The sequence below is a fragment of the Pteropus alecto genome, unplaced genomic scaffold, assembly GCF_000325575.1.
Source record: "Pteropus alecto unplaced genomic scaffold, ASM32557v1 scaffold16, whole genome shotgun sequence".
Lineage (NCBI taxonomy): Eukaryota > Metazoa > Chordata > Mammalia > Chiroptera > Pteropodidae > Pteropus > Pteropus alecto.
The window spans coordinates 2,236,709-2,251,835 of NW_006438867.1; the positions used below are offsets into that span (position 1 = coordinate 2,236,709).

A 15,127-nucleotide genomic window follows, 5' to 3' on the forward strand; every position below is an offset into this window, starting at 1 on the left:
ATTATTTCACTTGGTGACACATTCTAATATTCTTCCTAACTTACCTCTTAAGTCAGTGGTCCCCAACCTTTTTGGCACCAGGGACTGGGGCTCCTATGAGAATCTAATGCATGACGATTTGAGGAGGAGCTGAGGCGGTAATGCTAGCGCTGGGCAATGGCTGCAAATAGAACCTTTGCTCGCTAGCCAGCCGCTCACTTCCTGCTGTGCAGCCTGCTCCTCACAGGCCACGGACTGGTACCGGCCTGGACTGGGAGGCTGGGGACCCCTGTTCTAAGTGCCTCCTGTTGTAGTAAACTTACAGGTCGTTGATTAGAAACAGGTTGAACTCACTGACCAATGTCGACTCTTAATGGCAACAGTTACTTAATGTTTGTTTATGTCCTGTGTGTTCCCATAGTGGCTTTGAAGTGGCTTACAGGAAACCTTTGCAGAGAAATGATAAATGAAAAATAGGTCGGAAACTGAGAGGAGAGGAAGGAGAATAGGAGAATGTCATCTGTAAGGGTTAGCACTGCGACTGTGATTGAAATTTCACTCTAGGTTTCCTGACAGGGAGGTCAGAAAAGGGACACTCGCTCTGCAATGCCGCCACCCTCTCAGCAGAGCATGTACCTTGAGCTGTGTTTCCTCTAGTGCTGACGGTTTTTGCTGCCTCACTCACCTCCGCTCTTTCGCCCTGCTTTCAGTCTAATTGGACACACTGTGAGATGGTGGGGCTAGTACAAAGCATGTGTTTGTATCCTTGGAACAGTTAGCTGGTGCAAAGGCAATTGAACCTCTTACGTTGACCTCACTGGCAAAGTGCTTTAAATTGTCATTAGCAAGTTCGTGCTGGCATACCAGGCACTACCACTTACTATCAGAGGCAACACCCTGAAGAACTTGAAACACTATACTCTAATAAAGAGTCTATTTATATTATTTGAAAACTAGGTAAAACACTTGAACTCTTTCAAATGACTAACCGCTACCCCCACTGATTTCGTCACCTGTGTGAGGCATGCCGCACGCACTTGCAGTTAGATTTTCTCCGTCCCATTTCACAGACGAGACAACTGAAGCTCAGAGAGTTCGGGAGCTTACACGTGGTCACGCGAGTGGTGCTGGGGGGTTGCACCCACGGCTCCGTCTCCCAGGCCCAGTCACCCCCCGCCTGCCTTGTTATCTCGGCGTCCTCATAGTACATTGCTTGAAGAACTGAACCTTTTGATATGGAATGAAAATACCCATCCTGTGCCACAGCAGTGGCATGTCACAGTCCAATTTGAGATGTTAAATAAGGCACTACTACTAATCATAAAGTGCTTGAATTGTACAATGATTTTCTTGAAAAATATAAATCAGAGAAGATTTTATGTTTGCTTTATAAAAATATTCTAGAAAAAGAGTACTGTGCTGAGCATTACACAGAGGCCCATGGGAGAATAATAAGGATCTTTACAGGAAAAGGAACCACTACATACAGTACTTGTATGTGACTGCACAAAATAAAGCAAAGGTCATTGCCTAGCGATTTGGAATGATGGAATAGCCAGTCTAGGTCACTGGAGTGTAATACTTGCCTGATTTATTTTTTAGAGTGGCTTTTAGGATGGCCACTATTTCCAAATAATTAGGAAAACCACAGTTTCATGTCATTTTGAATTGACTGCATGAAGAGATATGCTCTCAAGATAATGAGGTAAGATTATATTTCTTAGAAGGGCCTGACAAATAATCATGATTAATAGTACAACCATCTCTGAGCACCTATGATTTGTGCTGTCACTGAAGTTAGCTCCTTGTAATGAGCTGTGCCAGGTTCTTGACATGAAAATGACACTTGAGCAAGAAAGGCACGTTTCTCTCTTGCATATGTAGACTTATCACCTTTGTCCTGTTAGTTATTCTTTCTTCTCCTAGTTAGTTGGGAGAAAAGGTCAGTAGTTATAATAATTTCTGAGGCATTAACCCCAGTTATTGTACTCAGTGAGAGGAACCAAAACCTTCCTGAAAATCATTATCTTATATTCCAAATCATTGAATTGTTTTTGGAATTCGTTTTTCACCTTTTTATGAAACTTCATTTTTCTGATTATCTCAAGTTCTGAGGAATTCCAGTAATTATTCCTGTTTTCTAGAAGGAATTACCCTGGGGCAAGGCTTTGGTTTGCCAGTTCCTTGGAAAGCTGGTTTGTACCTTGAGGTGATTTTGGATTGCGTCCTTTCCCAGTAAATTTAGTTTCTCTGTCTCAAATGCTCTTTTCTTTCTGCCTTCGAACATGTGTAAGGCTTCTCATTCTTTAAAAAGCGAATCCTAAAAAAAGTTTTAGTATTGACTGTTGTACTAACACAGTCATTAAACTCGATGTTGCAGAATCCTTAATATCATGAGAAAATGTTCACAATGTATTAATAAATGAAAAAGTTATAAAACATCCTATAGAGTATGATCTCAGTTTTGCTTAAAAAATACACATAGAAAAAAAGACTGAAAGGTTTATAACAAGTGTTACCTCTGATTATTTCTGGGCTGTGGATTCGAGGCTAATTTTTATTTTTCAGTGTCTGCATTTTCTAAATATTCTCTGGCGGGCTTTCTTGGTGTGAGGACAGGGTAGGAGGGCGGGCCCAGCCCAGCCGGCCGGTCGTTGAGCGCTGAGTGACAGAGGGGCATTCAGTGTAGTTCAGTTGGGCCCAAACCTGTGCATTCCGTTGTTCAGAGACACTTGAAAGTCTTTAAGTACAAATTTGGGGGACCGACCTCGAAGTTGGCTTTGTGTGAATTAGGAGACCCTTTCTCAGGAGAAGTAACTGCCATCTCCTGGAGAAGTGGAGAAGTCTTTTTTTTTTTTTTTAAGGCGAGGCAGCCCTTGGTTGACCTTACAGATTGCAAGGACTTTGTCAGCTTACAATCCCTTATTTTTTACTTTTTACGCCTACAGCACCTGGTCTTCCTAGGTGGTCTCCCATCCAAGTACTAACTGGGCCCAACTCTGCTTAGCTTCCGAGATCAGACAGGATCAGGCTTGTTCAGGGCGGCATGGCCGTGGGCTTGTCAGGGCAGCATGGCCGTAGACTTGGAGAAGTCTTGTAATAATAACATATACAAATCTCGGGAGACCAAGGCACACCCCAGAGTTGTGCACAATTGAGGTACAGTCCTGCGTGGGGCCCACCTGCGCCCTCTGCACCAAAGTCCTGGTGTGGACCTGGAAATCTGTACTTTTCTATTATCAATTTTTTGTTAAAACATTTTTTATTTTGGAAAATTTCAAACATACATAAAAGTTTAGAGCATGTAATGAATCTTCATATTATCATCTCCAACTTCAGTAATGAGTCGCATTCTGTGCCATTCTTTTCTTCTATCCTCCACAACATTTTTATGAGAGTATTTTAAAGCAAATCTCAGACTTCATGCCCTTTCTCCCATACATTTGAGTACATATCTAACTATACAAGAAATTTCTAAAAATACTGTTCTTATGCACAGAAATATACACTTTTGTAAATCTCCAGATGATTCTGTTAATCAGCTAGATTTCAAAATAGTTGTGCAGAAGAGAGGGCAGCCAGGGCAGGGGGAAGATAGATTACAAAGCCGAGAGAAGGTGCCGAGTTTGTGCGAGTATATGTAGGTGTTTTTCTAAGGGGAGTGGAGAGGCCTGTCTCTGAGCAGAGCAGTGGAATGACAAATCTACTTTCTGCTGTGGTCCCCCTGACCCCCCAGCCCCTGCATCAGGAGAGGGGATCCATACTCATTCCTCCCACTTTGGGACATTGACTTCCTCCTCTCTCTATTAGTAGATTCCAGAGCATCAGAACCCTCTCGCCAGCCTAATTAATCTGCCCGTTTCCCAGGTTCCCCCGTCATTTCTCTGTAATTCAAGGCTACGGAAGCGGACTAAAAGACACATACTGGGCTTCGTTAACCAATGCCACAATAAATAAATAAATTAAATAAATAAATAAATAAATAAATAAATAAATAAATAAATAAATGATTTTTTTTTCCTTAAAACAAGAAGAGGACTAAAAGAGAACACACAATCAGACTCAGCAGATCCAAATCAAACCTGAGATGTCTCTGGTCCTAATTAAGCACAACACAGGACTCCTAGCTCTCTAATCTCATGACAGGTGGATGGCAGTCACACACAAAAAGAAAGCTCAGATAAAGAAAGACGTAGCCCAAGAAGAGATGTAGTCCAAGCTGTGGGTAGACCTTGCCTGAGGACCACACAGCCTTGGTTCTCATGGCCATCTCAGATAGCACTTTCTTTGAGCATTTATCCTTATTGCTTACTGTTCTCTTTGGTGATCTAGAATCTAATGAGCTTTATTCTATTTTGGTTTATCCTATGGCTGCAAATAAAATCATTTGCCTACTGGACTCTCCTTTAGATGCTGCTGTGTCTAGCCAAAGCCAGCCTCTTTCACATCCAGGCTGAATTCCATCCTTGTCCTGCTGCTCAGAGCCGGCTCAGGCTTCCTCATGCTCATCCCGTTGGCTCTGCTGCCCCTTCTGGTTCAGGATGCTAAACTATCGCTTACCTGCCCAGGCTCTTCTCTGCTTTGTTATTCTGCCAGCCGGGCTGTGGTTTCAGATAAGACTTTAACAGGATTGAAAATCATCCCCTAACTAAAGACCAGAGTCTGATGACAAATCTTATCTATTCTACTTAATAGGTTTAGGAGGATTATACATTTGAAGGTCAATTCAAATACACACTAAACACTTGAAAAAAAACTCTCTTTTGAAATACCCCAGGCACCCCAAGGCAGGCCTTTCCCTGGGAGTTCACAGGGTTGTTCAAGGAAGTTGGGGTTTGGAGATGCTCCTGTCTCACCTCCAACATGTCAGTCCAGCCAAGCAGCTATGTCCCAGCTAATGAAGACCATCCTCTGCCTACCCCTCAGGGCCTGGGCCATGGGTGTCAGACCCCAGACCCTTGAGAGTGAGTAATGGAGATGAGAAAGGGAAGGGACAGGAAGGCTGAGAGAAGAGAAGGGTGCCCTTGGCTTTATCTGCGTGGCTCTGGATCAGTTTCTTTAGAGTGAGAGGCTTGGAATACATAATCCTGAAAAGCGTTCTTTTATAAAATTGTATTAAGGGAAAGAAGAATGGAACAGGAAACAATAAATACGGTGGGGTGAGAGGTAGTCACGTAGAATGCATAAAGGCCTCAGTTGCTACTAGGAGCCTGACAGAGAAATGGAGCAGCTATCTCAGTAATGTTTCCTAAATGCAGAGTTATGCAAACTCAGGCCTCTCAGGCCTTTCAACCCCTGGAGGCCTATAAATTCTATTATCTAAAATTTTGTATTTTCATTTTGAGGAGATCCAAAATATATCCTTAGAAGTATATCTTGGTCCATTTCTATAAGGCAGTTGTATTTACGATCATGTTGACATCCACTGGTGAATTTTGTTTCTGCTAAAAGGATGAAGGAAAATGTTCTAGTATTTAATATTTATTAAAATAGAACTTCTCTAGTCTCTTGCTATATATTTTTGTTGAATCTCAAACCCGGACATTTGGGGAGAAAGAATTAACTCAAATTTAATTTGTAGTAAAAGCTAGTGTGAGCAGCAGTGTTCTCAGGATGCTCTTTTTTGCCTTTTAGCTCCAAGAATGTGAGATAAAGTAACATAAGCCACATTTTAATTGTCTATATCTGAAAATGTGGCAAGAATTTAATTTTAATTGTTCATAAGTAAAAAAAAATGGCATTATTTCTGTGATCTATATTAGTAGGTCTCTGAGATATTTATTAAGAGAAGTAGGTTTATAATTGTTGGTAAAATAAAATCTAAACTTCATTTATTGTTTCCTCTGAAGTGAGTTTAGTGTACACACTTAAGTAACATTTTCCACAATATCACCTGTATCCAGTTTTAATCTTTTATTTATGTATGTACCTGAAGGACTATTTGATGTTTTCTGCATTATGTATTTATTTTGCATCTAATACCATGAGCTCTTACTTTTCAAATGAATGAGTGTGAGATTGAGTGAGTGACAGAAGGAGCAGTACATATATGAGAGTTGACTTTATTTGTTCTCAGCAATGCCTGTAAACATGGGTTGCAATCACTTTTAAATGGAAAAAACATTATAATTAAAACTAGTTGGCATTTGTGTCACACATCTTCCTAATCTATGATTGGTGATATTGAAATTAACCTCCCAGTCGATAGTCACATCTCTTGAGGTTATAAAGGTCAATAAGCTAAATACATGCCGGTGTTTGAAGACTGTCTTTGCCTCCTAGGTGTGCATTTATATTACGTCGGGGGAGAGGTCTATGCTGAGTGTGTGAGTGACAGCAGCATCTTTGTACAGAGCCGGAACTGCAACTATCAGCATGGCTTCCACCCAGCCACGGTCTGCAAGATCCCCAGTGGTTGCAGCCTCAAGATCTTCAACAACCAGCTCTTTGCTCAGCTGCTCGCTCAATCGGTTCACCATGGATTTGAAGTCGTCTACGAGTTAACCAAGATGTGCACCGTCCGCATGAGTTTTGTTAAGGTAAGGACACTGACGGCTGGGCTTGTCAGGTAGGAAATGCAAACTAAACAGAAAGCAGTCTGGTTCATGTGGCAAGTTACACAGTCAGTTCAAGTACACAGCAGTTGTTTTGAAAGTCTATTTAATTGTTTATAGGAAGAGCTCTTCCAATGAGTATGAACTCTCCTGTTTGGCAATTATAAGAAAATTCTTAAGCATAATACTTTTGGAGGAAAAACAAGATAGTTATCTGATGTTTTTTCTAATGAAGAAGATAAAGCAACAATAAAAGTCCTATACCTTTATAGGACCTAATGCTAAGAGATATTTTTCATTCCTCAAATTGCCAAGCACTGTTGTCACTCAATAAATGTTGGTGAATTTGGCTGGATGAAATTAGAGACTCTGAATCTTAGAAAGCATGTAAGCAAATGGAGGAGATAATATTTATAAATAAGCTACAAAAAGAACTGACTCTAATACAAGATGCTATAAATTAAGTTGCTGTTGTAACAGCATAAACAAATTGGGATAGAAACATTATGGTGGCTATGATTAATTCTGAGAGAGTAGTAATGTTCTTTTATGAATATTGAATTTCTCAAGTGAAAGCTTATGAAAGTCGTGTGAATTTTGGAGAACTGAGAAGCTACAACTGGATTTGCACATTGCAGCTAATGGCCTCAGTTTCATCACCTGCTGTTACATCTCTTGCAGAATGATAGCAATTAGTCCTAATATTTCAAACTCTTAGCTTGTTTATCAAACTATCTGGGTATATGTGACACAGTTTTCACATTTTCACATATCCATTCAAGGAATCAGTATGGCTTGTTGCAGGTTATTTCAAAGTAAAATTTATTAGTCCTTTAAATTTGTCATGAAAAATAATTGTCTGGTTTTTCTATATTCAAATTATGTTTTTACTGTATTTATAATTTTAGTAATTATTTAAAAAAGAAAACTCAAGAATACAGTCTCCAATTTAAATAATGGCTTCTTGAAACCATTTCTCTTTCATGATGACAAAGCAGTTTTATTCAAATTTACTCATGAGCTTTAAAAAGCAGTTTTACATTGTAAACAGTTAATAAACACCTGGAAATTTTATCAAATGTTCTGATGGTTTAGAGCCGGCAGAGGGCATTATATTGCCATTAATGAACAATAATTTGAATTGTACAGTTATTTTTCAAGGTCTCTGTTTTTAAAATTAGGACGAGATGCCAGTATCTCAGAGGTAATTATTTCACTATAATTTGTGCTTTCATAGAAATCTAATTTTTCTAAAATCAACCAGATATATTTATCAGATATACAACATTTACATAATAAAGCTGCATAGTTCACAGAAAACAAACTATTACTAATTTTGCAGGGACTTTTAAACAAATAAATCCTTAGCAAATATAACTACAATCAGTTTAAAAAATTTTTAAAGTTCTTATCACATGAAAAAAATGTCTAACTAGGTGACAGATCTTAACTAAACTTATTGTGATAAGCATTTTGAAATATATATATCAAATCATTATGTTGCATATCTAAAACCGATACAATGTTATATGTCCATTATAGCTCAATAAAACTGGGATAAAAGGACAATATAAATAAAAAGAATATAAAATATCTCTTTAATAATTTCATATTGATTACATATTGATATGATAATATTTCAGAAATATTGGGTTGAGGGAAACACATTATTATAATTAAAAAATAAAAGAATAAAAGAAATTATAGATGACTAAACACCAGTGGCTGCTACTGGGGGTGATGGACTAGATTATCTTTAAGGTCTCTTTCAGCTCTAATTTTTACTAATTCTAGGACTCAGTCAGTCAGCAAATATTTATTGAGCACCTACCATGTGCAAGGCCAGGCTCCATTCCAGGCATTGGAATATATCAATGACGGCTTAAAGATCTCTGCCCTCATGGAATCAATATTCTAGGATGGAGAGACAGACAGTAAACAATAGCTATAATCAAGAAATTGAATGGGAAGAGAAAACGTGGAGCAGGGCAAAGGGAATTGCAGTGCTGGGGTAGGGGTGAAGTACAAGTTTTAGGTGGGCAGGCAAGTCTCATTGAAGAGGTAACATATCAGCAAAGACTTGAAAGAGGTGATAGAGTTAGTCATAGAGATATCTAGGGGAAGAGCTGTAGACATACCGAAGATCAAGGCCTAGGGCAAGAGGCAAGAGCATGCCTGGGAATTTGCAGGTTCAAGGAAGCCGATGTGACTGGAGCATAACGAGCGAGGGGAGGGGAGGTCGGAGCAGTACCGGGGAACCAGATTACTGCTTTGTAAGACTTCAAGGGTTTCAGCTTTTACTCTAAAGAGAAGGGAAGCCATTGCAGGGATGTAAGCAGAGGATTTTCATGATCTGACTTAGGTTTTTAAAGTATCACTCTAACTGCTATGTGAGCAGATGTTACGCAGGCAAAGTTGGAAGTAGGGAGACCAGTTAGGAGGCTATTGTATATTTCAGATGAGAGGTGATGGTTGTTCCTACTGGGAGAAGTCCAGTAGAAGTTTGCGAGAAGGGGAAGCATTCTGAATTGTGAAGGCGAATTTGATGAGGGGTATGAGAAAGAGGAGTTAGACGAAGTTGCTAGCAGCAGAGATGGCGAAGATGCGGGTGGATCAGGTTTGAATGCGAGATTAAGAGTTCAGTTTTACTGAGAATAACTTTGGATGTCTGTCACATACAAGTGGAGATGCCGAGTAGGCAGTTAGAGGTACAAGTCTGGACTTGGGGAGAGAAGTCTGGGTGGAGATGTAAATTTAGGAATTGTCAGCGTATGGACACTGTGGAACTCCATGAGCCTGGATGCGACCACCAACAGTTTGAGTTTAAACAGAGAGGATAAGGGTTTCTCGGATGGAGCCCTGGGACATTTCAACGTTAAAAGATGATAGAGAAGAGAAAGAACCTGCAAAGAAAACGGAACATGCAACTAGAAAACAGTGGTAAAACTAAGAAAGAAAGGTCCTTTGTAATCCAAAGAAGAAAGTGTGTTGAGGAGGAGCAAGGATGAGGTAAATCTAGTACTGCCCAAGTGACAAGAAGACCGAGAGCCAGTCATTAATTTTAGCTGTTGACGCTGGGGTGAAACGCAGATCAGAAAGGATTTAAGAGAATTGAGACAGCCAGTGCAGATGACTCTTTTTGAAGGTTTTTGCTAGAAAGGGGATCGAAGACATAGGGCAGTAATCTGTGGGGGTCGTAGGACCAAGAGGAGTATTTTGAAGATGGGGAATATTTCAGCATGTTTGTACATTGAAGGGAATGATCCCATAGACAGCAGAAGACTGCAGGAGAGAACAGGGAGAGTTCCTGGAATGCTGTCCCCAGGGAGATGCGTGAGTCTTATGCACAAGTGGATGGACCGGCTTATTTGGAAAGACATATATCTATGGTAAGAGATGGAAAGACGGAGTCTGTGGGACCAGGCACTGAGGAAATTCTCTTCTGATTGCTTCATTTCTCTCATTAAAATTGGAAAGATCATCCATTGTAGGTAGGCTGGGGGAGGAGGTGAGGTATTCATTTGGGGTGAGGGAGTGGGGGATGGGAGAGCAAAGGGCCTGGGGAGTATCCTGTGGTTTCCAGGATTTATCAAAAGTCCACTTGAGGTTCCTGGACACGAATGTAAAGTTTGTTCAGGCAGCGTGGTTGTTTGAAATCAAAATGTTAAATAACGCTACAGAGAATCAGTGTTCCCAATTACAAAACTAATTTGTTTGACTGGATCTCTTTTTATTTTAAAAATAACTTTTCGTTGATGTATAATATATAGAGAAAAACACACCCATTTATTTGTTTGTTTGCTTCCTCTCCTATAAGTGGTAATAAATGGGAAATTGCCAAAAGTAAGCCAGAGAGAGAGAAGAGACACACACTTTGTCAATCAATCCCGAATAACCATGAGCACCCTCCAGTTCTCTCTCTTTACAATTCGCAGATCCATCACTGGTCTCTAGAAACCATTTGTGCTAAACACTTGTCTTCAGCAAAGGGTGACTGCAAGGTCGAGTTTCTCACCTTGGGGAAGGGAAAACGATTTTCCGGTGTTTCCGTCGTGACTTGAACCCAGACCATCTCTAGGGCCGTGTATTCAGCTGTGAACCCAGAGGGAAGACATCGATTTGGACCAGGGTGTCTGGTCGGTGCAGAAGTTGTCGTGTGCTTACAGGAAGGTGCAGGTCGCGTTCCCGCAGACCTCATACAGGGTCCCAGGAGCGGCTCCGACGCATGCGCTCTGGGTCCATTGAGCTCCGCCTCCGCTCTGGAGGCTGACAGTTAAGTCTGGCACAATCACTCTTGGCTTCATTCTTGCTTTGCAGGGCTGGGGAGCTGAGTATCATCGCCAGGATGTCACGAGCACCCCCTGCTGGATTGAGATCCATCTTCACGGGCCACTGCAGTGGTTGGATAAAGTTCTGACTCAGATGGGCTCTCCACATAACCCGATTTCCTCAGTGTCTTAATAGTCATGTCTTAATCCACATTCTATGGAATAGATGCTATTGCAGGCAGTGGCTTATATCATTTCAGATTTGCAACTAACTAAAGTGTCTAAGTACATGTGTTCATGCAAATAGTATATACTCTTCATCTATTTTATCACCATTTGGTTTGTGCTTTCGAGTTAACCTGATGTCAGTACAGTGCAGTTAGAAAAGCAGGTTTTTTGTGCCTATGATATAAGAGGCAGCTTCTTCTGTGAGAAGATACAAACAAAAGGCAACTGTATCAATAGTATTTGAAAGGTGTCAGCAGAATAAAAGGCAGCCATGTCATTTATTTAGCCATGTCATTATAAGGCATGTTGTTTGGCGTACCAGAAAAATATTAAAACTGCTTATATAGCTAAAATCAGGTACTAGCAGCACTATAGCAATCAAACTCACATAATTTAAGTGATCTCACTGTTAGTGCTATTGGCAATAAAAAAATTAAGCTTATACAATTATGTAAGATAAGCTACGTAAACTTTGTTATTTCTAAAATTGAAATAACTATAGCTGGACTATTGTGCTCATATCAATGGCACCATTTAAACTGTGATTGGAAAAGAAAGAAACTGTGAAGCCGAAGTCATGTTGCCTCATAATCTACCACTGTAAACAAAATAATAAGTGTAATATGGCAAGATAAATATGAAAATACCATGAAATGAGCTATATTCCTAAATTGCAAAGTAAGATGAGAACTTAGTCCCAGAATCACCCAGGGAGATTCCCGCTTTCCACACTGGAAATCAGGCTCCTGTTTCCTGGTTATCAAAGTAGGTGGCCCTGTGACTTTTCAGTCTGCACAGCGACCTCTGAGACCACATGTGAAAGTCCTGTGTGGAGAAGAAGTCAGTAAAATAAGAGAGTTGGACAAAAGCATGATATGTTTACTTATACTTTCTCACATTCCCACATTAAAAAACTCTAGGTGAGGGCCTTCCTTTTGCCATAGTTTCCTCACCTGTTGGCAAATATCAACTATTTATAGGTCACGAGAATAATAGTGAAGACTTAAGAAAATCAAGACACATTGCTGGGATCAAATTTATGAATTATTTAACTTAGTGTTTCTATTGAATAAATTACCTACTGGTCAGACCTCGTAGCCTCTTATAAAGCTAACTTCCCAAGTAAAGTGATAATAATTTCATAATCTCTATAATCTCTGGAGAACAATGGGACTGAATAATAGGACATTTAAAAATATACAGTATTAAAAACTTGTTCTTATTTATTCTTAGATGATAGAGGAAAATCCTCCAAATTTCTAAGTCCTCTCATACACATATATATAATTCCCACCCACTAAACACTGCATTGCTTGGAAAAATATTTCACACCCTCTTAAAAGTGTATAATTTAAGAAGGTAATTATGCTTGTAATAGATGGTACTTCAGCAATTCAAGGTTTCTTCATTTATACATTTTATGTCAACTCTTTCTAGCATTATTGCACACAGTAGTTGTTTCTTGTTCAATTGTATTCAGGGTAGAAATGATCATGTGAAAAAGATATGAGTGAGCTACTACTGTCACCTCTTGTGATGACTAGTGTTATCTAATAGAAACTTTCATATATACAATAGAAAGTAAATATTACATTTTACATGAAAACTAAGTGGCCCATTTAGTGTTTAGAAAACCCCCTAGTTTATGAGTTCATCGGCTATGTTTTGTGCACCTGTTTGCGCCAGGTACAGCGTTAGGTACTGTGGAATCAGATGTAAGCCAGAGGCAGTCCCAGACCTCTGGAGCTCAGTCTGATAGTAAATCTGTGCAGATATCTTCACGTTTCTGAACTTGTAAAACAAAACAAAACATATGAGCTTTCTTTAGCTTGAGAAAAATGTAATCGATTTAATTATCTCTATTTTGAGACTTCTCTCTTCTGAGCAATCAGGTAATGGATGAAGTCTTTCTTGGATAAATGCCACTTTCTTTCATCCGTCAAAATTGTTTTTCTTTCTCTCCTTGCTTCTATTTCCAGTAATTCTCCATCTCCCCCTTTTTGGGAAAAAGCATTCACATGATGAGTCTTCCTCATCTGAGTATCGTTCCTCGAGAGAGCAGCAAGCACACGTGGTTTTTGCTCCAGAAGATCAAACATAGCTTTCTTGATCAAAATCTTACATCTTCACAGAATTATCAGAACTGGTTGTTTATAAATGACATTTTGAAAAATTGGATTTTTATACAGCTTTGAGAAACCAGGACAAACTATTCCAGTGCACCTGAATTATTTCTTTGAAAAATAAATGATTAAAGTGGTACATATGCATCATCATCAGTCATGTCTCACCAAATGCCTGTATTATTAGGATATGTGTGAAATTCAGGGGTTTTCTAATGGATGTGAAGTTAACCCTTCAGTCATTGTAACATAGTCACATTTTAATCAGCCTTTTAAAATTTTTGCTGGTAGAGTTGTCAAAAGTTGAAATGCAGTATTTGATTTTAGACTTCTAAATGTGCTCATTCACATTCATTCCTTGAGGTGGACAATCCGAAAAAAATGTAATAGCATTCTTTTATAGGATAACTAGCAAACGGGACGTGCTAAGCTATTAAATGAGTCAGTGGTGCCATACGTGTCTAAGGTTGCCATGGACAAGAGTCGTGCAATAAAGAAGATAACATTTTGTCCTGATCACAAGATCCAGGACATTTATCTTGTTGTTCAAGCCTTTTTGGTTTTTTTCTTGATAAAAAATTGAGATTTGAAAAGTTTTAGTTAGATATTTTAATACCTGCCAGTGCTTTGGAACTATAGAGTTGTCATTGTTTTTTTTTTGTTTGTTTTGTTTTTTTGTTTTTTTTTTTACACTCAGTATAAATCAGGAAAGGTAGAGATACAACCTAGCATTCAGAATCCTTTTTTCATTGACTTCAAAGGAACTGAATACCCCATAACAACAACACGAATGTTTTCTAAATAGAGTTTGCTAGACTTCAAGCACCTGCTTAACTTCAGTGTGTCCTGAATATTCGGTGTGTATATTCAGTAAATAAAGCTAAATATAACATGCATTCCAAAATTTGTCTTTCCCTGTTATGATTTAACAGCTGAACTGTATGACAAGATTTGGTGATCCTGGTGTATGTTGAGGATAAGTTCAAATTAATGTAAAACAAAACAAAGGAAACTATTCCTGTTGAAGTAATGCTTTTGATTGTAATATCTAGGCTTCAACTGTCCTTCAAATGTGCACTTACACTGTTATCTGAATGTTTATAATAAAGAATATTGTACCTATATGGCTTTGGGCTCATTTTACCCTGTAAACCTCACAGCGGGAGTCGCTGCATGTGGGTCCTTAGGATGATCTTGAACTATCTCATTTTGAAAATAGAATGTTTTTTAAAGTCCAACATGCTATAGAGAAATTAGGTAATGATTTTAAATTCAACATCTTGGATAACTGGCATTAAATGTAGAATCTTGAAAGTACTTTGCTGTAACTCGAGAGAGGAGAGGATATGAAGCTTTTTCCCTAAATAGTAGCAAATATTAAGTAATATTGCAGTATATAAGAAAGAATGAACAATATTATTATTGTGAACATCTGTACTGTACTTTGCTTTACCTGTCAGAAAAGTGTTAAAGAAAGCGAGTGAGGAAACAGCCTTAGTAACTTGATCAAGGTTTCGCTCTTCCTTTCTTTCTTTTTTTTTTTTAAGAAATGGAGCTCTTTTTCAAAAGAAATACTTTGTGAAGTTCCAAAATATAAGCAAATGAAAGACAAGCTATTCTGAGTTATTTATAGGTGGAGATCAAGCACCCTCCAGTTTAAGCTGTAAGTTTATTGAGGGCAGTGATTGTGTCTTATTTGTCTTTGCATCTCTCATGGTTCCTGACTATTCTTGCATCTAATATTTGGTATTGGCATTTCAAACACTAACTAGTACAGATTTTAAATATATCATGGTATAGACATAAACATTAGTCCATCTTAGAGTGTTTTCATTGTCGCAGAAACTTCACACATTTGTTTATCAGATGGTTCTTACGCATCAGCTACGACTAGGTGGGCACTGCAGTAACAATGACAACACAGTTCCTGCCTCCAAGAAACTTACCAGTTTGTGGGGGAAGATGCAGAAGGAAA

The 15,127-nt window shown here is 39.0% G+C and overlaps 1 protein-coding gene and 1 pseudogene across 9 annotated transcripts in view; one reads left to right on the forward strand and one right to left on the reverse strand.

Annotated features, from left to right (window-relative positions):
* SMAD9 (SMAD family member 9) overlaps nucleotides 1–14,276 on the forward strand; it is a 69,716-nt gene extending 55,440 nt beyond the window's left edge. For 7 of the 9 annotated variants that reach the window (XM_025049519.1, XM_025049517.1, XM_006915810.3 and 4 more), the window contains 2 exons: nucleotides 6,262–6,518; nucleotides 10,851–14,276. In XM_025049519.1, coding sequence (XP_024905287.1) covers nucleotides 6,262–6,518; nucleotides 10,851–10,994 — 401 coding nt within the window. In that variant the 3' untranslated portion in view covers nucleotides 10,995–14,276. The other 2 variants (XR_003047437.1, XM_025049520.1) reach the window with 2 other exon arrangements.
* LOC112482961 lies at nucleotides 2,919–3,037 on the reverse strand (annotated as a pseudogene).
* Nucleotides 14,277–15,127: the final 851 nt, after the last annotated feature.